Genomic DNA, 26,204 nt, shown 5'->3' with positions numbered 1-26,204 from the left:
GTGATTTCATATTCAATTATCTTTTTCACAGTAGAATTTTAATAGATTTGCAAATATGAGTTTGAAACCTCGGTTGATATAGGTGACATCATTCAGATACTTGTATTTATGGCTAATACTGTACTCGTACAAGGCACATACATTTCATGACCCCAACCATCTAACTCTAAATACTGAGTAAAGTACTGTTATCTATTTATAGATGCGTATTAGAATTATAGTTATGTATGTACTAGAGAATAATACTTACAATTCAAGTTTTAAGGGAACATGCTTCCATGCAACATAACATTATTCAGCAATGCTGTAGGAGTTCCAAAAAACTTGATAATTGAAACACTAAAAAGGAAGGATTTACAGTACATTCAGAAATCAAAGTTTAAATACATGTCCACTTCACCGTTAAAAGTAAGCTCTTCTCACTGAGTTGCTAGTGAAAAACTCACAATTATTGTTGAATCACAGGAACAAAACTAATACTGAAATTACCATTGAGCGATTGAGAAATATGCTGGTCTCTCAAGGCAGTATTTCGCCTTGTAATCAGATTCTGTTCTTCTCTTTCATCCCGGTCCACAATAGTAACCTGTAGTACAAATGACTAAATTACAATGAGATTCTTCATTTGCGTAAATTACAATATAAGTTGGTTTGAATACAGTAGTTATTCATAATATCTTATAATATTCAATGTATTCTACAATTTTTTATAAAGATTGGAACGATTTGACGTTTTAAAATTCGTTCAATAAAATTTTCTATCTATGAAGAAAATTAAGACAAAAACTAGCTTTTCACTAATGCATATCTGCTAGTAGAATTAATTTTCCCAGGGTGTCAATAATTTACAAGAAAATTAAAAAATCACCAACTAAATTTCTCAGTATGATTTCCAAAAAATAGCCTACAATTACATAATTGAAATTAAAAAACAATTTTTTTATAAATAACTTGCTAGATCTTTATTTGTTTACTTGGAAAAAATCCTACATGTATGATAAACTACATATTTCATACAAATATTCGATATGGGACGTTCCGAGCATGCTTGTTAAGGTTATTACTGACGACTACTACCCATGTTCAACAACTGTACTGGAAAATACCTATTTATCATAATTTAACGATCAAATAGAGTTTTGGTGATAATATTTTTTAAATTGAAATTGATTTATAGCATAGGCCTATTACAATTTTCATTTCTACGAGGTACCAACTTAACTTATAGGTAAACTTTTTAGTACAACTGCTACTAATAATTAAACAAAATCATTCTAATATAGGCTATTGAAAACAATCCGAGTTCCAATGATACCGCCATAGAATCTAGTTCTCGCTACATCAAAATGTACGGATATGAAAATCTCATTGATACAAAGTAGAATTTATTTATTTGCGGAAATATAATAACAAATCATATACGTATGATTAGGAAAGAACAACAGGCATGGCCCAAAACTATTCTATTCTCAAATTTTGATAATGAATGACATGTCAGAAAAAATTGGTTATGTTTTTACTGTTGAAAGTTCAAGTTCAAATTTTGTCCAAAAATAATATATTTTTAAGAATTGTTATTACTTTTAAAAGATGAGATCTTTCATAGTAAGTTTAATTTCCTGAAATCATGATAAACCGTAGGCATCAAAAATTAAGTGACATTGGAGACATAAAATTCTAAATTATGACAGTAGAACTATGATGCGACAGAAAGTTTCATAGATATTCAGAAGCCAAAACTAATGGTTGAAAAACAAAAGATATATTATTATGGATACATTCAATAAGCCAATACCTACAATCCTACACTAAAAAAAAAAAACAGAAATTTAATTAAGAAACAAAAAAGCAATACTGTATTCCAATGAATCTCATGGAACCTTTAAAATGAGGCTAAATCAAAAATACAGTAGTGATAGCAGTAGTGGAATAAGGAAAGATGTGGCAGATAATGCCTTTCCTCATGTCAAGTATTTGTACACAATGTGAATAAATAAATAAATAAATAAATAATACATGAAAGATTCAAGTGTACAGCGTTATGAATGTAGTCACTTGTTAAACCAGCTAGAAATATACTAAAAATGAATAAGAGTAATCAATGAAAACAAATCATAAATGAGAGAACAAAATGAAACTTTTTGCCGCTATAATTAATCCTTACTTTCTTTACTCATAATTAATTATTATCGAGTATCATCATCAATTATCAGTGAAATAATGTATGCCAAACAGTTAATTGATTAATGAAAAGGATGCAAAATTATAACATGAAAGATAGACTATAGTATAAAATTTGTTGATAAATCAGATCGTATCACAAGCGTATATTGAATAAACATGATTTATAGAACAAGCATTCAGATTTCAGAATCAATAGTTTCATAGAATTCACAAGTAGAGAGTAACTTGACAAAATGATTAACTTGAGGGCTTTCTGAACAGAAGTCTGCTTGCCATGACTATCAAGAAAAAGTAGTTTTAGTAAGTTAATAGGTAGTGGGAGATTGACAGAATTTTCTCTAAAGTTTATAGACTTTTTATAGAACTTTCTAAAATCTATTTATTAATGCTTTATTTCACTTGGTTGACAACTGAAAAAATACTAGTAAAATTAACACCCAATTGCACAAAAGTCTGTTGATTTTTAATCCTGATTAAATTCCACGAGAACCAATCAGAGAAGCTTTCTCAAAAACCTTTTCATGGAATTTAATTATGATTGAATGATTGCCAGGTTGCTTTTGTGCAACCGTGCCTCACTAAATTGGGTGTCATCATTCATGAGATGCCACAGGACTTGAATGATGATAAAGATTATGATTATTATTACTATTCGTTCAATTTACCACCCACGGAAGGGGTATTTGGATATGTCGATAATTTAGTCAAATCAAGTCATATTTAAAACATTTTTGAACGCAAAATACATAAAATCTATACATAATAATACTGAGCAACTTAACTCATCTCGTAGTGTAATTCAAATTCATCAATTGAGTATGCACAAATGCTTAAGAGTTGCTCCTTCATCAATACTCTAAATTTACGTGCTGTGTTTTCTCTTATGGTAGCTGGCAATTTATTGTATAATCGAATCCCAGCACTCTTTACTCCTCTCTCATAAATAGTGGTCCTGTGTGTATCATATCGCAACTCTTTCCTATGCCGTGTTCCATAATTATGTGCCCCAGTTCTATATATTCTATATACATTTTATAGTTTTTTAGTGCAACAAATCTGATGGATGATTACGTTAGAATAGAAAAATTCAGAAGGCAACAGAGAAACTAAACACTGAGACGAATATTTTCAATGAATCTTTATGACAATAATTGTCGAAATAGTATGTATGACAAATAAATGAATATTTATGATTGAATATGAATAGGCTAAAACAAGGTAAAATGAGTGTAACTGACCCTCAATTCATCAAGATTGAATTCGCCATACTCGCGGCGTATGCCTTTGCCATTGGTGAGTATGCCGCAGCCCGACATCATCGTTGTACCGCTGCGCATGTTGGTCATAGTTGCCGGAAACTCAAGTGATGAGGGGTTGTGCGCCGTCACGCCCACTTCTATACTACCAGACCACTTCTCAACCAACCTATCAATTCGAATCTGAAATTCAAAAATTAATATTGAATTTCCATGGGTCTATTTTTCTCAATTGAACGAGCGTTAGCGAGTTCTCAATTTTGACTCACTCAAGGTCAAAGTCGTTGTCCGTCCGTTAGTTTGTATGTTTTACAATAACTTAATCAATCAGCTTCAAATTTTGGACACTTATTCTTCGTACCTTTTTACAGGTCAAGTTCGTTGGACAACAAAATTGACTCACCTCTTCGTCCTTTTTCAGGATATGAAAATAACATTGAAAGTGCATCAGAAAAAAATGTGTTGATTAATCATATTTAGTCAGCTGGAATTAATTGCATGCTATTTATGTAATTTTCCAATCATTTAAAAAAGCTTATGCTATTTCGGAGTTATCACACAGACTGTCCGATATGCGCCGACACATGATTTCAGCTGAATAATACACAACATATTTTTAATTTATAAGTTCTATATTATCTCGCTTCCGTTAACGTGTCTGTCTGTAATATACACGTAATTAATAATACTACATGTGATAGCAGTTGCTATGACGTTGACAAATTTGCTATGACAATAGTGAGTAGAATGAATTTGTGAGTGGAATTTACAATAAGGCTAGGCACACACCAGTTAGTCAAGAAAAGAAAAGAGACGTTTAGTCACAATACTTCACATAGTTGCTTATGAAGACATGTCTAATTGCAATGACTAATCGGTGTGTGTTGCTTCATAAGCAACTATGTGAAGTATTGTGACTAAACGTGACTAGTCTTGTCTTGACTAACTGGAGGTGTGCGCCCACCCTGACTAATCGTTACTAGTCTTGTCTTGACTAACTGGTGTGTGCCCACCCTGACTAATTGTGACTAGTCTTGTCTTGACTAACTGGTGTGTGCCCACCCTGACTAACCGTGACTAGTCTTGTCTTGACCAACTGGTGTGTGCCCACCCTGACTAACCGTGACTAGTCTTGTCTTGACTAACTGGTGTGTGCCCACCCTGACTAATCGTGACTAGTCTTGTCTTGACTAACTGGTGTGTGCCCACCCTGACTAATTGTGACTAGTCTTGTCTTGACTAACTGGTGTGTGCCCACCCTGACTAACCGTGACTAGTCTTGTCTTGACTAACTGGTGTGTACCCACCCTGTACCCACCCTAAGTGTTCACACTTGATTATTCAAGGTACTCATTTATTTCATGATTGTATTATTTGATGGTATCTTTAAATGTTGAGATCATTGAAACGGTTTGAGATATCGATGTGCGGTTTTCGCCATTAATTATCCAAGATGGCGGATAAAAGTTTTGAAGCGACATAAAGTAGTTTTTTTTTCAATGAAATAGGATCCCCATGGAACTTACTGTCATATCATACTTGTGAAAGAAATATTTAGCCGTTTTCATAATAATTCTCACCAACTCTGTATAATTACAAGATGGGGATTTTAGAGATCAATACAATAGTTCATGAGCAAGTTCTTCAACCCAGGGGGTCACTAGTAATTTACTTTACCAGTAGCCTTCCGCTGGCAATCTCTATTGTCTCAATTGTCAGTAATATTCAAATAATGCACATAAATTGTTGCCATAATACTCAAGGATAGCTTAGGAATAAATACACATCTCATTTACTCTATAACTACTGCAATTATTCAAGATTCAATATTTAAGATTCGTTTTATTATAACAGGCTACAATTATAGCATTAGGCAAGTCATAATATATACATTTTAAAAGTACACACAATTGGATGGAAAATCACACAACATGATAAAGCATATTTATATAACATTCAAGTTGGGTATTTAAAAATTCCTCAAGTGAGTAAAAGGCATTATTTTCCAGATAACTGTATATAACTTTTCTAAATTTGTTTGGAGGCAGATTCCTGGTTGTTTGAAGCAGTTTATTATACAATATACACTGTTGGTAAGTATGGCTTCTCATAGTTTTAGTAAGTCTTATTTGTGGTGTTACAATGTTTCTACTTTTCCTGGTATTATATGCATGGAAGTCCTAATGAATGGAACATTTTTCTGAGTTTTCCTTGACGTAAATTAAATTGGAATAAATGAAGGGAGATGGAAGGGTTGGTATAAGCTTACCCAAATTAGGAAAATGTGGCCTGCACGAATCTCTCTGTGTTAGTACTAGGATAGCTCTAAGAGCCTTTTTTGCCATAGGAACACTGTTATTGAATGAACGGAATTACCCCATAGACGCACACCATAGCTCAAATGTAAGTGGAAGAGCCCAAAATAGGTCAATGAGAGTGTACTAGCCATCAGGCTCACTTCGCTCGCCATATCCGTCTAGCCAGGGGGCTCGGCCCCCTGGACCCCCGACTGGATCGTCCAAAAATGAGATCAGCGGGCTCGCTTCGCTCGCCTGCATGTAGACCTCAGCGGAACCTCTGTACCGAATTTGAACGTATTATGTCAATTTGATCTCGAAAAACACCTGTTACTATATCGGCGTATCTTTGCGAACAAAATTCTTCCACCTCAGCTAAACCTGTGTACTGAATTTTTTTAAATATATTTCCATCAATTATTGAAAAAGGTGAGGAAACGCAGAAAAGCTGAGAAAACGCTAATTTTGGCTAATTGGATAAATTGGTATTAAGGAGGTCCTGGATAAATGCATTTAAATCTTCAACTTGGTGCCAACCTAGCAACAAAGTCAACTCAACTTAATGCCAACCTGACTAAATTTTTAATTTAGTTACCAGAACAACTGTTTCGAAGAGGTACTCTCTCTAGATTATAGTTCTATGTTAACATGTTAACATTATGGTATGGACATTTCAATTATAATTTTAAGATATTGGAATAAGAAGAATATACATGCTAAAAGAACTTTAAACCCTTAAAAACCAAAAGATTTCTTAGTGCGCTTCTAAAGGGCCAACTGAACATACCTACCAAATTTGAACGTTTTTGGTCCGGTAGATTTTTAGTTCTGCGAGTGAGTGAGTCAGTCAGTGAGTGAGTGCCATTTCGCTTTTATATATAGAATCTAAAAGATCTAAATTCACGCAATTACTCATTTTTCTTAATAAATAGATTATTCGAGATAATTTTTTTGAAAGGTACTCAATATGTGTGTCCCAGTTCAGCTTGTAGTCCATATGAAGTCCAGAAGTTTGACCGGTTTAATCAGACCATTACTCAGCTTGTCTTTGAGGGAGAAAAACAATGGGCCATATGAATAAAACCAAAGCATATGCTCATGAGCATGAGCATGGAGCATAAGGTTTTGCTCATGAGCATTAGGTAGAAGCATTAGCATTTGCTCATTTTTATATGAATAAGCTTTACCTTATACTCTTACCTTATGCTCCTGAACTCTGGAGAAAATTTGCTAACGTATTTTAAAGATTTTTCATCAGCTGATTCGCCTTTGTGGCCTTACGTTGTTTTTATAGCTCACGTAAGCCCTAAATATGCAAGTAGGAGACACCGCTTGTGTTTGCGTCGTCTGCTCTGCTTTCTATTTATGAATTGAGTTTTAGGTTAGTTGAGTTTAGGAAAAAATAGCGTGAAAAAATGTCATCTCTATGATAATCTTCAGCATAATCTTATAATATCAATAGCCTTCTTATAATCGTCTACACTCTCATCTTCTTAAATGTCTATTTCCTATTTTGTGATGGCTATCTTTATATCAGATAGCTATCTTTTGTATTTATTCTTTTGTAGGAATAATGGTGATATATATATCATGGTTGAATATAAAAAGAGTTTTATAAATCTCAACTATTGGTTGTGATCGTATCTGGTATAGTTTACTCTATCTCATACGAGTTAGTTGAGCCATTTTACTATGAGCAAAAGGTGAAAAGCTGCTCTAGACTAGACTCACCTTTTTTGAAGCATTTGCTTCAAAAGTTGAGCAAATTCTCTAGTTTATTCATACAATTTTGAGTATAAGCTTTTACTTTCGAGCAAATGCTCAACCATTTTTTTTGAGCATGAGCAAAACGTTTTGCTCACGTTTATTCATAGAAAATGAAGCAAATGCTCCATATTTTAGAAGTATAAGCAAATGCTCAACTTTATTCATATGGCCCAGTATCTCAGTTTCATCTTCATTCAATTTCAGTCCATTGGCCACATACCTCCAAGTCCTGGCCGAAGACAGAGCATTGTCAAGTTTATTCTGTACTCTTTCTATCAATGGGTCTGTATAGACCCATAAGGTCTGTACAGTAAGTATATAGTAACCTATAAAGCCTGCAATTGGAAAGGGTGTGAGAGAAGTAATGTTTATTTATTCATTGGTAAGCCAACAAATGAGAACCACACTAAGTCCAAAACTTCACTTCTTTCTAATGTTCATTAACAGTCCAAGTAAAGGTTATCTAATCGTTCACTCCACTATAAAAAGCATAGGGAAATTCAAACAATTACGGTATTGGTTTTTCTGTAAAGGTGTTTGATGATATATTTGAAATTAAAATTGTTTTTCAATTATAGCCGAAAATGTCCATGGATAGGATATAATTCACAGACTCATTATTAATAATTATAGTGCCGGCCAGGATAGCCAAGACGACAGAGTCGTTGCACCCTTCAGTCTGCTAGCGCTACCTGCTCATGGGTTCGAATCCCGCCGGACGTTGGACGTTTGATCATTCTCATCAAATCACCCTTGTACTTTCAATTAACCACGCACAAGCAAAAAATCGCATGTGGACATCATCCGGAATGTAAAAAAAATAGTTTCACGTAACTGTATAACAAATATAATTGATACAATTTTAAACAAGCTGCTACTGTGAGCGAGATGAGAATTACAAATAGGCCTAACAATTGATTTGCCTCGAGCAACTGATTGTAAGTGATATAGTTATAATCAATGTCAATTATGCTACTTATATTTTGACAGCTTAAATAAATTATAACATTATAACAGAAAAAACTGAAGGATGGAATAGAACATACAAACTCCTTATCTAATAAATAACTTATTTCAAACAGCGAAGCTAGCCTATTACGGATTATTCAGTATTGAATAAAAATAGATGAAGCCTTTATTTTTAGTCTCCAATTTCAATACATGAAAATGAGAATTTGAAAATGAAAATGAAATTCCCAATTAGTAACTTTCCTCATTAATCAGCCATCATCTATTCTCACGATGTGTCCAGCACATTTCCGTTCCAGCAACTTAATTGTTTTTGTGACAAAGTTTGACCTCCTTTTTATGAAAAAAGATTTGCTGTTGATGTATTACGGATTATATTGAGTGATATTTGAATAATTCACATTGAATTTAACTTGCCTCGAACAACTGGTTATCCTGAAGAGGCCGATGAGTCATAACGACGCCGTTGTTGAACTCATCCAATGGCCTGAGTCGTTCGGCAGTTCGTGCGTTGTAGGACAGCTTGACAAGTGTGCCGGTGCGGGCGTGGAAGCGCAACCTCTCGCCACCAACCGTCATCACACCGTCCCCGACCCCCCGCCCCACAGTCATACCGACGTCCAGACTGGTCACCAGGTCGGTCACTGCAACCGTCGACTGCAACTCTCCCTCCTCACACCCCTCACCACCACCACTTTCTTCTTCTTCCTCATCTTCTTCGTCTAATCGCAGCTCTCCTAGAAAAGACATGTAGGAAATTATAAAAAATAGATATTTATCATCAAGAAAAAATGTCTCAAACTGAGACACAGCTTTCCTTAATGGAGGAAATTATGAAAAAATGTATATTTCTCATCATGAAAAAATGTCTCAAACTGAGACACGCCTTCCATTAATAAGAAGGAAATTCTGTTAACTGTGTGCTGTAAGGATCACATTTATTTATTGTGAAAAGGAATTATTCACAACAAATGCAAAAAAATCATACCAATAGTAACTTATCTATATACAGTAAATAAGAGCGAAAATTCACTCATTCATAATCAACAGAACTAAAAATCTACTGGAACAAACACGTTCAAATTTGGCATGTACGCGCACTAACCACGGATTTGGAAAATTTCCAAAAATACGCCCAAAATTTGCTTTTTCTCAGATTTTTCAAGAACTAATTGGCCAAAAATGTTCAAATTTGGTACACAGGCTCAGCTGAGGTATAAAAATGTTTTGGGCATGAAAAATGGAAGGGTTTGAAATAAGGTCAAAGTTCGGCCCAACATCGGCAGTTTTTGAGCGATTCTCCTGCGTTTTCCAGGCCTTCTCAACAGCCAATTGAAAGATAATGTTCAAATTTGATACAGAAGTTCAGCAAATTTAGTCTTAAGCTGCGTTTACACCAAAGCTATTAACAAAATGTTAATAACTTAATCCTTATAGATTCTATTGGATTGAACGGAGCTTGACAAACACATATGTTCATCATGTGTATGATAAGTTATGTTCAATCTAATAGAATCTATAAGGATTAAGTTATTAGCATTTTGTTAATAACTTTGGTGTAGACGCAGCTTGAATTGTCTTAGATATGTCCAGGATAGGTAGTTTTACTGAGTTTCCTATCGTTTTCTCACATTTTTCAGTTGGGGTAGACTGTTTTCTTCAGAGGACCTTCTATTACGCCGTATATACGCCCAAAATTGGCGGTTTTTCATCGTTTTCAGTGTTTTTCTGCGTTTCCTCATCTATATCAAAAACTAATTCACAAAAAAATAATCAAATTTAGGAGGTTCATCTGAGGTGATCAAATGTCTTTGAAATATCTTATGTTGAGAGGACTCTAATATTTCGCCGAAGATTCACGCTCAAAATTAGCTTTCTCTAAATTTTCCATTATCTTATAGACACAAATGTTTCAAATTTGGTACACAGGTCCGTCTAATATTTTTGGGATTTTGAGTATGATTTTCCAGGGTTTTCAGGAACAAATGAATTTGAAAGTGTAAAAACTAAAGTGTACAGAGAGGTTTATTTTCAGTAATAGTGGTGCTAAATTAGATGGTTTCTTTTCACAAGTTTTCAATGCATTTTTCTATATTTCTCAAGTAAATTCATACTTAAATATGGTGAGTGTAAGATATAGTAATTTGTTTAGTTTTCCACATCATTACTGTTTCAAATTTCAAAGAACTATTGGACTGAAATTCAATAATTCTCATTATATCTTAATCAAGTCTATAATTAAGAAATAACTGAATATTTATAATTCTAATGAAAATAAAGATTTTCGCAACCCTGCACTACATAATTACTGTAAGACAAGATGGCGGATGAAAGTGTCGAGTCAAACTGCGGAGTCTGTTGTAAAATAGTAAAAGAAAATGAAAGTGCATTAAATTGTGAAGGTTTGTGTGCGAACTGGTATCATATTAAGTGTATCAACATTGTAACAATAGAATATCGGAAAATATGTGATCTAGGTGACAAAACAGTGTGGTATTGTGAAGCGTGCAAGGGCAAGGTAAGAGATATCATATCTAAGCATGCAAAGTTTGTGTCAAAAAAATATGAAACCAGCCGTTTGAACTCAAACAGTGACGATCATTTTATTTTAAGTGAAATTCTTGACGAGATGAGTAAAATGAATAAAAATTACTTGCAATTGAATAAGCGTGTTGAACGAATAGAATCAAGTGAGGTTATGTGCAAACAGTTACATGAACATTCCCAAGTTTTACATGTTCAAGATGCAAATGAAAAAAGTGAAGAAGAAATACTCCCATGTAACGAACAATGTAAATTCAATTTGTGTAAAACAATTAGTAAATTCTAGTGTTAGTGCTATGCATCCTGTACCTATTTTAATAAATAATGACAACACGAAAATATATCGTGACGAACATGCATTTGATTTAAGTGTTAATGCAACTAATGACAAATCAAAAAACAAAATTGATGCTAACAAATTAATAAACACGGCTTTTTCGGCTGAGCAAAAGAATTTAAACATTTTTTCAAGTAGAATGGAGTTATGTGACTTGACAAATGAAAATGAAGACGATGAACATTCAAACTGGAAACTTGTAACTAAAGGAAAAAATAATAATTCAAGAAAAAACACCTTATCTACCAACAGTAAAAATACACAAAGCAAGAGAGCAGATAGCAAGGACAAAGGTGAAATGAATTATGCAAAGGCTGCAAAAACAAACATGTCTAAACCAAATAAAAAAATCATTGTAGGATCTAGTAATCTAAATGATGAATTAGGACCCAAATCTATCCTGGTGGGAGAGAAAAAGGCGTGGTTTCATCTGGGTAAAGTTAAGAAAGGAACAACCGAGGAAAATGTAAAAAGTTTCATGTCTATGTCATTTCCAGGGCAAAGTATCATGATCGAAAAGTTGGATAGCAAGAGTGATACCTATTGTAGTTTCAAACTAGGTGTGGAATATGACACAAGAAAGAAGAAATAATGGATAGTACGAAATGGCCTAGATTTATCACCTTGAGACGTTTTTTATTCAAAAGGTTTCAGGGGGGGGGGGTACTGAAGTAGACTTAGAAAATCAGGAGAAAGTTCTGAGAAAACTGGACATGAAACTGAATTTCATATTCTTCAATGTCCAATGTCTTAGAACAAAATCAGATGTCCTTGAGATTTTCATAGAGGACATTGACCCCAGCATTCTATGTGTATCTGAGCACTGGCTGAGAGAGGAGGAGGCTGATTTTTACGGGAATGTAGGTGGACTGGATCTGGCTAGCATCTATTCAAGGCGCATCCACAGAAATGGTGGATCAGCAATTTTTTTGAAGAGAGGTATCAGGTATGTGGAACTGGATGTTCGGTGTCACTGTGTGGAGCTATCAATGGAGCTTGTGGCAATCAAACTAATTGAACATTCCATCACTGTGGTCTCCATTTACCGCTCTCCGGATGGTGATTTCAAGCAATTCATAGAGCTTCTGGAGGATCTCCTGATTTCACTCACAGAAAAGCGGGATTCAATGTTGATAATTGGAGGGGATTTCAATATTCATCTGGAGGCCCCATCCAGGGTGAGAGATGTCTTCACAAACCTTCTTCGAGGACATGGGCTTTTTATTGTGAATCAGCTCCCAACAAGAGGATCGGCATGCTTGGACACTGTTGTCTCAAACTTTGATTCCTGGGAGTGCACGGTTGAAGTCATTGATATGCTGTCAGATCACTCCGCAGTGGTTCTGTCATTGGAACAGAGTACGAGGAGTCAGCCCCCACCAACATGGCACTCAGATTACAGCTTCAACAGCAGACCAGTAAGAGACGAACTCATACCTCTTTTATGTAGCAAGCTAAACAGCATAGACTGGGAAGAAGTTCTGAATCTGACAAGACCTGAATTTGCTTTTGACATGTTGATTGCTGGATACATGAGTGTCTTCAACTCAGTTTTTCCAAAAATCAAAAGAAAAAAACTGAGAGGTACAAGAAGTTCTCATTCTTATCCAAGAGATAAATCATGGTTTTCTGAAGATTTAGTCGAACAAAAAAACTTGGTGACATTACTACACCATTGTTACAAGTCAGCAGTGATCCCGGAGGAGAAAGTGGAAAAGTATGGACAATATTTGAGACAAAACAAACTGTACAGGCGAATGGTGAGACAAGCAAAAAGAGTGTATAACACATGCACCATCGAAAATGCTTCAAATAGTTGTAGAGCTGCCTGGGAGGTCATAAACAGACATCGTCCAAAAAAGCCAAGAGTGAGATCTAATATTAGTCCGGACAATTTCAATAACTTTTTTGTGAGTTCTGTCGAAGAAGTATTGACTAATATGGCTGTGGCAGACACTGACCCGGTGGAGAATGTTACTAACACGGTACAAAGGATGGATGTATGGGAGGAAATAACCACTGATAGACTCAAATGTATTGTCAGGGGCCTGAAAATTTCAAAAACTCAGGACATATTTGGCCTATCAACATTTGTATTGAAAGACACCATTGATCCCATCGCAGAGCAAATGGCTACAGCAGTCAATCATTGCTTCAGATTAGGAGTTTTCCCTGACACATTAAAACTAGCAAGGACTCTGCCAATTCATAAGAAGGGAAATACAGAACTTCCTTCAAACTTCAGACCTATTTCCTTAGTACCTACATTGTCCAAAGTTATTGAAACCGAGATGAAGCAGCAAATCACAAACTTCTTTGTGAGAAACAACCTCCTCAACCAGGCCCAACATGGTTTTAGAGGTGGTCGTTCAACTGCTAGTGCACTTATGTCCCTGACAGAAAAAATACAGTCAGCTTTCGAGTATGGAGATTTTTTTTCAATCACGCTTTGCGACCTGAGCAAGGCGTTCGACTGTGTGCCTCATGGTATACTTATCAAGAAGCTGGAGAAGTATGGTGTACAGGGAACAGTACTGAACACACTAAGAAGCTACCTAGAAAATAGAAGGCAAGTAGTCTCACTTGAGGGAGCCTCATCAGGCATTAAAAATGTGGATCATGGTGTGCCACAGGGCTCAGTGTTGGGTCCCCTGCTTATCATCCTGCTTATGAATGACTTCCCAAATGAGAGCTCCATACTCTTTGCAGATGATACCACATTGACTGCTAGAGGTAAAACTGTGGAAGAAGCGGTGGAAAGATCAGTTCTCCAACTAAATGTCGCCAGGACCTGGTTTGCAGCAAACAAGCTGATGCTAAATTATGATAAAACAAACTTACTGGTCTGTTCCCTAAAGAGGACAACATTGGAGGCAGAGCCAGTAAAGTTCCTGGGCTTCTGGATAGACAGCAGGTTGCGATGGAGCTACCATGTGACAGAAGTCTGCAAGAGATTGTCCAGGGTGATATACCTGCTTAGGAAGCTGAGACATATTGTCTGCAGAGACTACCTGTTATCAGCTTACCATTCCCTGTTTCACAGTCACATCGGATATGGACTACTGCTGTGGGGACACGCACCTTCTTGTCACGATGTGCTACTACTGCAAAAGAAGGCAATCAGAATCATCTCTTTTGCAGGACATAGAGATCATTATAGGCCACTTTTCAAGGAACTGAAAATTCTCACCATATACAGTCAGTATGTTCTGTCCTCCTTGATCTATGTCAGGGACAATCAGCATAAGTTGGTGAGAAGAAACGAAATTCACAGCCATAACACTCGCCATGCTACCAATCTGGAAGTTCCTCGCAGCCGGTTGGCCGGCACGCAGAGAAGTTTTCCATCAGCTGCACTAAGATTTTATAACAGACTCCCAATTGAAGTGAGAAATAAACCTCGCACTAGATTCTGCTCTCTCATCAGACAGGCATTAATGAATAGACCAATTTATTCATTGACTGAGCTGGCTGAGGAGCCACTATTTTAGAATATTTTAAAATCTTTGACACAGTCTGTCTGGTACCCCCAGTCAAGGACGAAGACATCAAGTATGAAGTATCAAGTATCAAGTAATTCAAATAAAACTGGTGATTGAATCGATCCTGAAAGTCACTTTTGACTTTTTGAAGGAAGGAACCTAGCTCGAATGTCGCCTCAATTTTTGGATGGTTGAGCCGGGGATCCAGGGGGCCGATCCCCCTGGCTAGACGGATAAGGCAAACGAACTAAACTGCCGGCTAGTTTCTAATAGATTCAATAAAGAATAGAATTTAAAAACATGGCATGTTGAATAAATTTAATAATAATAATATCATGGTGAATATCCAAAGTGACTAGAAATGCATTAGTTAGAGCAGTAAATGTAGAGCAGTAAGCTATTTACTTGAAAACTGATAATGTTGTGGGAAATAGGTTCATTGCCAATTTGCGATGAATGTGACAATTTCAAGTATTCTGTTATGTTTTATTAGAAGAGAATTCAATAATTGGAAATTTAGAGAATAGAATAAAATAAAAATCAAATTATCCCACTACTTTATAATTGCCACTTCATCAATTAACCTCCACTTATCTATTCCACAATGCATACGGAAAAACACTTGTTACTTTGTAAATTTATAAAATTAACTAGCAGGAACCCGTGCTTCGCAAGGATCTATTTTCAAACTTGATAATCTGAAAACTTGATGTAATGAAATTTTAAAGAACTTAAAATAGGCCTATAACCATCCTTGGTTAATTAAGAATCTAGCCTATAAGCAAAATTTCAAGTTAATTAGTCCAGTTGTTCAGAAGTGGTGATGCGTCAAACATAATTTTCCTATCCCATACGTGTATAAGCCAACTCTTCATTTCATTATAGATATGGTTAACAACTGCAAGAGATAGGAGTGTGGAACAGAATAGTTGTGAAACTATGATAGCGCCAGAAGTGTCTCAAACACAATAGTAGGTACTACATGAACTTTTTGAAAGTGATTTAAAAAAAAAAGTTAAAACAACAGAACTGAAAGTTGTCAACCTTATCATTCTACCTCCATTTATAGAGGCTTTTGTTTGAGCCGAATGAAATCTTCTATCTTCTATATATATATAAAAAATGAATGTCTGTTTGTGTGTTTGTTCCCTATGACTTGAAAAATACTTAACATAACGGCATAAAACTTTGGGAATATGTTGTGTGAATATTGGGGATGGTTTCTGACCAGAAATTTCAATAGGGTGGCTAATAATGATTATTTATTAATCTACTTTACAGGCCTATGTTTTCGAAATTGTCGGCCTAGCGGCTACCGAAGAACGGAAAGATGATAATGATTCAAGATCATATTGAGATAATATGATTTAGCATCGAAAGTTACCAGCTGTAATAAACACGTCACCCTATGATAAATTGTGTAGGCTACTGGTATTACAACGGTAGTTTGGAGTTGAAGTGTAGTTGATTGGTACCAGCTGTAGATAATGGTTCCTTAGAAGACCTATACAAATAATTATCACTCCCCTATCATTGAGTAACCGGAAAATGTTGGAAAAAATTATTCACCTCATGGAAGAGAGTTGTTCATATTGCATTTATTATTACTGAAGAATGTCAGAATAATTCACAATTTTTTTGAATTTAGCTTAGCTTATTTTCATCCTGAAAATCCTAAAATGGAAGATGGAAAGAATATGTAATTCCTGGTGATGATTCATCATACATCGCATATTTCCTGGACCAACTATTGACAATCAACAACTATGAAAACATTGAACTCATCTTTGAAACAATAATTTATCCTATCTATTTTTTTTTAATTCAACACTTTACTGTTAGATATTACTACCAATTGATTGATAAGAATATGTTTTGGGAATAATGAATGCTGCATGACTAAGCACATAGGAATTCCGTATTTAGATGTGAATGAAAATATTGATTGTCAGATAAATTTCATGATTCACCAAATAAAGTGAAGTGTACATTGACTTCTGGCGAAGTTCGCCAGGTAAGCTAGTTGTAAATAAAGCTTTATTATTAATAGTCAACACTGAAAAAAGACAGGCTCAATCACCAGGAATACTATAAGTTCTGTGAAGGACCAGTAAGCCATTAATTTTGATTAGTTTAATCACTTACATTATGAACAATCAATATGTATGACATTTATTAGCTACAAAATAAAAAACTTTGATTGAAGTGACCCCGACTACTACAATATGAATAACCATTTAGATCAAATAAAAGATATTACTCACATCTCTCATCAACTCGTACTTCTTGTTCACAAAATATTAACACAAAAATATGAGTTATATTGAATGAACTCACGGCTAGTACTCAAGTTTGTCTTTTTCTGGCCATGCTACAAATGAATATAGGTTTATGTTTGACATCTTGTTTTTTAAAATCTTGTTGTCTATTAAGACATTTTTCAATGTGATTTTTGTTTGCAATAAAATTTGAAAAAAAGAATTATCAACAAACTCCTAACCAAAGAAAATCTCTGTGCTCTGTTCTAATCGGAATGTATGAGACTCATACAACAATGGAACAAACACGTGGCAAGCTGGCGCTTTCAATCTATGGAAAATTAAATTCGATCAGCTGATTGATGAAATTATTTTAAGCTTTCCAATGATTATAACATATGTTAGAATATCATGTGTCAATTATCTCAGTTTCATATGGCATTCACCTTACCATGTTCATAACCTTACTAAATATGATCCTTTTTCATCCTTTGAAACCCTTAGAGGCAAAATATCTCAAAATCCGTTCTTAGTGCGCGTCTAGCATGTTTGAAGAATATTTGTGCAAATTTTCAATTCTGTAGGACAATTAGTTTGAGCTGTAGTGTGATTTTACATAAAATTTTTCGAAAAATGCCCTCTCCTGGACCCCCTGTGCTCCTGATCGGAATTTTTCTGCATAGATCTAATTTTTTTTCGTAGCTGAACAAAAAAGCTCCTCATGACTGCTGTGCAATGAGCGGTTAAAAAGTACAACATTTTGGGGGGCCCCAGCTCCCTCAGGGGGGCAAATTTCTGAAAATCCTTTCTTAGTGGATGTTTTCAGGCTACCATAAACAATCGTGCAAAATTTCAAGGTTTTAGGCTCAGTAGTTTGGGCTGTGGTGTGATTTCAGTCTGTCGGGGCTTAGCCTTTTATAAGTATAGAGAAGAAAAGAAGAGAAGATGACGCATATCGAACTTTGGAGAAAAATCAACATTCTTCAATATAATGTTTTTTATGACTAATGTGGTATTTATCCATACCGTACTTTTTACAGTGGCTGTAAATTGATAATTCGTTTTTATTCGACAATCTTCATTGAATTGGATGATATTAATTCGATGTTACCGGTATCGCATTAGATATTATATTAATCGAATAACGTACGGTGGTAATTTGTAAAATGGCTCACTTTGTTGTGTGTCTTGATGAGCGTCTAATCGGCTTGCAGAATCCACAGCAGCCGGCAACGGAGGTTTCGTGATTGTCACTTGAACAACTTTTCCATACAGATCCACAACTGCAAACACCTTACTTGGCAAATTTGTCGCTGCTACTCCATGACTGATTCCATTGACAAAAAAGATAAGTTCTCCCTGAAAAATACGAGATAGATGAGCCAAGTGAATAAACAAAAACTGAACTAATACTCTACTGATCTAATTTTTTTGTAGATTAAAATTTTTTAGCACATAAATTGTTGTCTATCTCTTGCACAAAAACGTTATAGGCTAATGGAAAGTATTTTGAAGTAGCCTAATGAGAAATATTTTTTAAATATTTTGAAAGGTTTTTACAGTTAATCAGTTATTAATAACCATATAGTTACCATACTATATTAATAATTGAATTAATTATTCAAGTATTTTAAAGGAAAACTACAAATATCAAAACGTGTAGAGGATAGGTTTCCAAATTTTCTGTCAGAAAAATTTGAAATATTTTAGGTGCAAACGATATAACGAAATCCTGCTCATTTTCGTGGTCATCTTGTTTCCAAGGTTTTTGTCTGTGATTTCTACTTATCATAGATTTTGTCATTACACTAGTCCTCAGGGAGATAATAAGACACCTTCCGCAGTTGAATAGAGAAAATTAGCATGGGGTGTATTTTTAGTACACCTGGCCGGAATAATTTAGGACCGGTTTCCGATCTCGGGATTTAGCAGAGTTCTAGACTTTGAACAGCTGGAGGCAGAAAATTGGTTTTCCGAAACGGGGCTTAGTCGCAGTCCACGTTTAAATTAAATTTCAAAAACAAGAAAATTGAACACAAAATAAAATAAAGAGAAACTAGTGTAAAGTTTCAGCTATTTAGAATTATTTAAGAATGTTTTATTTCGCCAAGGAAAACGTTTCCAGTTATAGAAATGAGAAAAGAAAGATTATCATTTATTTATTTATTTGATAGAGCGTACAATACAATAGTCGGAAAAGAAAAAACAGGCTATTGCCCAAAACTTCTTCAATTTCCTGATTTTGTCACAAATCGTCCAAATATTATGTAGGTTATGTTCACTTCAATTTCAACACCAAATCTTCAATCTGAAACTATGAATCAGAATAAAACAAAGAATTTTAAATTTAGATAGATTGATAATGAAACTTCCGTTAAAACAAAAACCAAACTTCAAATATTCACAAAATATAGAATAAAATCACTTAAATTTTGAGTTCGAAAATATCACTTTCACCATAGCTACAACAATTATACATCATAAAAACTGCGACTACACCCCGTTTCGGAAAGCCAATTTTCTTACTCCAGCAATTCAAAATCTAGAACTTGGCTAAATCCCGAGCTCGGAAACAGGCCCTTATTGTTTTTTTATGCCTAAAAAACATCCACAATTTCTTTCTCTTTTTAGTATCCAAGATCTCGGAATAAGGTTCAGGTCAGAAATGGAAATGCTTCACCAATCAACATTACTGAGTTAACTCACTTCAGCTGTTCTCATGACTCCAATTTCATCTCCTTCATCCACCTTGTCCAAGTCCACTATGTTGATGTTGATCGACCGACCATCTTTCATGATGTTGTTGCCAGACATTATCTGAAATAGAATGCCAATCAATAATCAACAAAAGTTTTGGTTCAAATACCGGCCCAGGTAAGATATTTATCTCGGGCCACTCCCGTGTTTCGGATGGACACGTTAAGCCGTCGGTCCCGGCTTCCTAAAAAGCAGTCGTTAGGTCATGTCATAGACCCTGAAATTGATCAATTACGAACTGAAAACTCTGACACCAGACCTGAGCCAGCCAGGTCACTCGATATTATTAATTTTATTATTATTAATATCAACAAAAGTGACAATGACAAAGATTTGTATTTCTGTTACATGTACGTTTCTTTCAGTTTTATTTACCTTTTTCTATTTTTGAATTTATAAACACTTTTAGAAACATGGTCTTTGGAAACAAATTAATTAGATAAAATTTATCCTCCTGATATGTTCTTTTTAGAATACCACACTTGAGTAATAAATAAAGTTATGATACAGATCAAGTTCTGAAGCAAAGAACCAATTTAGCCGCAGAATTCAAATTGATGAGTAAACACAATAGATTAACATTGATTAGATGAGAAATTCTATGGCACATCCAATAACAGACATGGAAAAATATTTTTATGGTAACCTCGCCCATTTATTCATTCCGACATAATAATTACATAATGATTACAGTATTTGAATTATACAATCCACTCGATGAAGTGAGATTTGACTACTAATGGAAAGAAAACTTACCCATGATCCTCCTCTTAAATCAATGGCTATGGGAGGAAAAGTCATAGTCTCGGGATCGGAGCAGGTAACTCCCATTTCTAAGCTTCCTGTCCATGTGTAAACCTGGCAACAATTTAAAAGCAATCTCATTTGAATTTGATTTTTTTAGCATAACTTAATCAATACGATTAAAATAAAGATAGACCTTATAGCACCTAAGATAGACCTAACATCCAGTAAAAAGTAAAGTAAGTAACATCCAGTTTATAGAATAGACAATATAAAAACATGATATTATATTCAGCCGATTTTATTTTAAGTAACAAAATCCTTATTATCTGCTGTTTTGGTTAGCCAGATTTCGGAAATACCGTAATTGAAAAGTTTGAGCAGTTCTTGAGCCATTCACCCTTTACTTTTTCTTTCCAATTAATATTCCTTGTTTAAACAGACACGTCATATTTTGTCAAACTAGTGACCCCGATCAGCTTCTCAAAGTGAATATACCATAATTCATGATTATAGACTAGAACTAGGAGATTTACAACTTCTTAGCGATGACTCGAGCCGCGTGGTTAGAGTGGTCGCGGCTGGAGCACATAAAATATGAATTTATTAGTTTTGATGAATCGTTAGATATGAACCGTGAAATCGATAGAGTAGCCAACAATATTGTAATACATCGGCCAACATAAAGTTCATACAAGATAAAATCTGATGAATCTTGGAATCTGATAAATTTATTTATAGGTCATTTGCTTTAGCCACGACGACTCACAGTGCCGATTGCACAAAAACCGGTTAAATTTTAATCGTGATTAATTCCACGAGAACCAATCAGAGAAGCCGTCTTATCAAAAAGGCCTTTTTTGATTGGTTCTTGTGAAATTAATTATACAGTTAAAATTTAACCGGCTGTTGTGCAACCGGGCCACAGCTATTAAGATAATTTAGTTTTATGACGCCATCCATCCCACAAGTGTAAGTAATGGATGAGACAGATGGCATTAAAGGTACTCTAGCCACATGGCTCGAGTCTTTGCTTAAGGGTTGTTTACGTTAATCAAGTTAACTTCAATTCCAAGTTTTTTAAAGGTTTGAGTTAAATGGGCGATTTTAAAACGGTAAAGTGAGTGAAGTTTTATAACCTCAAAAGTATATGATTATAAATTCAATCTAATTAATTTCAGTTTTCTTCTCACTTTTCTTGTATCATACTGTTCTATTCCGTTGTTTATACATATTGAGACAATGGTTTTAATGACGCATTTTTCCATTTGTAGGTTGGATTTTTCCTTTAAGATTCTAGTTAATTACAAAATTCAAAAATTTTCAACATCAACAAAACTTGAAGAAGGGTCTCCATTGGTATAGTGAATTTAAGTTCATGTTCTTTTCAACTTGTCTTCAAGTTTGAAAGATAAGTTACATTCATTTTATATAAAAATCTTAAGTTTAAGTAGACTTAAACGCCTCTTGAGGAATTTCACATAAAGACCCCAACTAGCCTAAACGAGCGTCATAAACGCTCTTAATTTTTAACAGGGCGCTTGTTTGCAGGATTAGTCTCATGTTTCTGATGTGTAAGCCTATTCGAGCCCTATAAGAGGACGCGCGCCATAGAAGGCCTTACATTCTGAATTCACACCGAATTAACTATAACGCTCGTTTAATTGGGATTTTAATCAATAATGGCCGGGAACACGGTTCTAATAATCTAGATACTCAATCTCGATGTAGTCATAGAAGGTTAACAATTGATTTTCTAAAGGATAATAGCTAAATTCATTGAAAAAAGATGAATTCATATTTTTCTTATTGGAAAATGCCAAATAACAGTAAATTTCTGAGTTACCGGTAAAGAAGAGCAAGTATATAAAATTAGTAAGTTTTATTTTATTTTCATTGTGACAGATAAGACTATTTAAGCAACCGCAAAATTGCAATTGCATATCTGCTAAAAAATTTAATAGACTACAGTAAAAACAAAAATATCAAGAAACTTGAAAAAGAACTTTAAGACTCCATTTTATATTATTATACTAAGTAATATACTTGTAATCATATATGAAAAAGTTTAAAGGCATTATTTTTATGAATGAGTGTAAAATGAAAAGGCTTAACCCAACATAAACATTACCTTTCGATCGATTTTGATTTCAAACAACTGATTGTCTATTAGAGGTTCCCTACTTAACACTAATCCATGATTGAAATCTGCTATATTTCTACTGGCTGTTCGATCATTATTACTCAGTTTGATACGACTTCCGCATCTTTGATGAAAAAAAGCCATAATAATTAATGTTTTTTGATAAATCACCATCCACGAACATCACAGAATTGTGAAGAATTCGCCATTTCTTTGAACTGTATTCTGTATTCTGGTGTTTCTGGTTCTCTTCTCTTCTCATAATTCTCACTGGAAGTGGAACAATAAACAGCTGTTTACAGCTGTTCAACCAAAGGCGGCATAGGCCGGCGCGGCAAAATTCAAATTGACAATGAGAACAAAATAACTATTTTGTTCAACTTTGATATTATTTATATACTGTATTACCGGTACTTTAAATAATTAGATTCTCAAGTATTCAAACTGTCTATATTTATGTTCTGGTATTTGAACATATTTTTCATTATTTCTATACGGTACCGTGATGGTAATGTATTTTTGTAATATTTTCAGTGATCGTTGGGTTCAAAGAAGTACGGTATAGACTAGGGTGCCGGTTGCACAAAAACTGGTTATATTTTAATCCTGATTAATTTCACGAGAACCAATCAGACAAGACTTTTTCGGAAAATTTAATAGGCTTCTCTGATTGATTCTCATGAAATTAATCAGGATTGAAATTTAACCGGCCGGCAACTGAGTGCGAAGACATGATTAATTTTACTAGCAAGTTTAATAATTTGGAAGTTGCTGGAAACTGCAGGGTATTGGGGTTCTCAGTCATCCACCAAAATATACGTAGCTAGGAGAAATTTTGATGATTTTTTAACAAATTTACAGGGATTGGGGCACAAGTTTAACTGCATAGTGCTAACTGAAGCTAGGCTTAACGACAGTACAGATCCAATTAAAATCGCAGGCTATCAATCTTTCAGATCATTCAACAGTTTAAATCAGAATCATGGGTTGATCATTTATGTTGATGAAGGGCTTTCTGTCACATGCAGTGAGCTGAATTTGGGCGGTCTGGCCACCTGTCTCTCCTTGGCCTTCAACTGGGCGGGGGAGGCTTGCGAACTATTCGCGGTTTACCGCAGCCCTAGCACTAGCCTCTCAGCATTATTTGTCAATGCCTTGAGCGCATATTGCAATGAGCACTCGCCTGGTGTCGTTCGTATACTGACCGGCGATATAAACTGTGACACGCTGAACGTTGTACCTGGCTCTCTTGAGGAGCGCTACTTGGATGTGCTGAGTGATGCGGGGTTTGTCGCCTGCATTGACAAGATAACGCGGCCGGCCAGCGGTACTTGTATCGACCATTTTTTTGTTAAACTTCCGCGTTTTTTATGTGCATCATCTGTTGTTATGCATTCAACAGTTACTGATCATTATGCCGTTTGTTTGAATCTAATTTCCACTAAAACTCCCAAACATCCTGATTCCGTTAAATTCATTAATAAAACTGACTGGGTTGGAGTACAGGACGCAATTTCGGTTCATAACTGGGACAACATTATCAGTCAAAATGATGCAAACTGTGCAGCAGATCTTTTCACCGAAACTTTACAACAAATAATCTCATCGAAATCTCAAAAAGTGAAAATGTCTTCTAAAAACACTCAACTAAAACCCTGGATAAGCGCAGAACTTGTTAATTCCATCCGGCACCGCGATAAGCTAAGAAAGAAACTCAACAGACAACCATTTAACTATGCCTTGAAGAATGAGTTCATACAATATAGGAATAGCTTACACTCTGCGATAAAACAGGCTAAATATTATTATTATAAGAACAAAGTTGAGGAAGTGTCCACCAATCCCAAAAAAATTTGGTCTGTCATAAATGAAATCTCAGGGCGTAAAGAGAGTAACAAATCATTTCTGGTTAGCTCATTCTCCTTACCTGGTGAAATTATAGATTCTCACAAAACCAAAGAAATAGCCAATAACATTAATTAATATTTTGCCACAGTAAGGACAAATCTAGCAAATTCCATTGTAACACAGGGGCTACCTGGTGTTCAAGATGATGATTATGTTGTGAATACCGTTTTTGAGCTGCAACCGGTCTCCCGACAGGAGCTGACCAAGGTCATCATGAGCTTGAAAGGTCGATCGGCTCCTGGATGCGATGGTATTCCCACTAGAGTAATTCAACATAACATTGACTCACTTGTAATTCCTATTTGTCACATTGTAAACCTAAGCATTAGCGCAGGCCTCTTCCCTTGTGTTTTGAAAACGGCAAGGGTGATTCCCATTCACAAAACAGGTCCAAAAGGCACATTCTCTAATTACAGACCAATTTCGTTGTTAGCTACCCTGTCCAAAATAATTGAGAAATGTGTGAAATTACAGCTTTACAAATATTTAAATGAAAATAATTTGATCTCTGCCAGCCAGTATGGGTTTCAAAAGTCTAAAAACACATCTTATACACTTTTCAATTTAACCAGGCTCATTTCAAATAGTATAAAGATCAAGAAAAAAGTACTGATAACGTTTCTAGACCTGGCAAAAGCTTTTGATACCGTTCATAGGGCAATCCTGATAAATAAGCTTGAACTATTAGGAATAAAAAATAATACATTGAAATGGTTTAAAAGTTACCTCAATAATAGACTGCAGTATGTTTCTATAAATGATGTAGAAAGTGACAAAGGGTATGTTGATTATGGTGTAGTTCAGGGAAGTACTCTTGGTCCTTTGCTCTTCCTGATCTACATCAACAATCTATCAAAACTGGATGTGGGTGGCGAGTTGTTCCTATTTGCCGATGACACAGCGATAGTGTCTACCGGAAGCACTTGGGAGGAGGCCTATGAAACTGCTTCAATCGACTTGGCAAAAATTAAAAGATGGTTTGACCATAACTGCCTTACGGTTAATGTGACAAAAACCAAGTTTATGCCCATTGTTTTACGTAATCAAACAGACCCAGGCCATTTATTTCTGAAAATGCATTCCTGTGATACTCCAATGTCTAGTGAATGTGACTGTGGCAGGATTGAAAGAGTTGATCAGTATACTTACCTGGGAGTGGTTCTGGATGGCAGGATGAGTTGGGTGCAACATGTTCAGTGTGTTAAGAGAAGGCTCACAAAATTGCTTTATGCTTTCTCAGAGCTGAGCCATGTGTTGAGCATAGAGCAATGCAAAACAGTAGGCCTATAGGCCTACTTTGCCTACGTTCAATCCATCGTACAATATGGAATTCTTGCTTGGGGAGGGGCTTCCTCCACTGTTATGGAACATTTAGCAGTTACTCAAAGGTCAATAATTAAAACAATTTTGAAAAAAGACAATAGATAACAGACTATTCATAAATACTATACTATTCTACTATACTAACTATACATAACTATTCATAAATGTGAAATGAATTTGCTATAAATGAAATGTTATACTAAATGATAATGAAATGCAGATATATTGTATTATG

At 35.1% G+C, this 26,204-nt stretch overlaps 1 protein-coding gene across 1 annotated transcript in view; it reads right to left on the bottom strand.

Annotated features, from left to right (window-relative positions):
* Positions 1-22,973, bottom strand: part of LOC111053672 (neuralized-like protein 4) — a 91,903-nt gene extending 68,930 nt beyond the window's left edge. Inside the window, 8 exon segments of the mRNA XM_039424030.1 lie at positions 490-619; positions 1,018-1,063; positions 3,400-3,623; positions 8,891-9,210; positions 18,270-18,453; positions 19,801-19,911; positions 20,608-20,709; positions 22,727-22,973. Of these exon segments, the coding sequence (XP_039279964.1) occupies positions 490-619; positions 1,018-1,063; positions 3,400-3,623; positions 8,891-9,210; positions 18,270-18,453; positions 19,801-19,911; positions 20,608-20,709; positions 22,727-22,912 (1,303 nt within the window). The 5' untranslated portion in view covers positions 22,913-22,973.
* Between the last annotated feature and the right edge of the window lie 3,231 nt (positions 22,974-26,204).

Source organism: Nilaparvata lugens, chromosome 3 (genome assembly GCF_014356525.2).
Source record: "Nilaparvata lugens isolate BPH chromosome 3, ASM1435652v1, whole genome shotgun sequence".
Taxonomy (NCBI): domain Eukaryota; kingdom Metazoa; phylum Arthropoda; class Insecta; order Hemiptera; family Delphacidae; genus Nilaparvata; species Nilaparvata lugens.
Note: the sequence above shows the minus strand (reverse complement) of the source record. Positions and strands in the feature narration are given on the sequence as shown.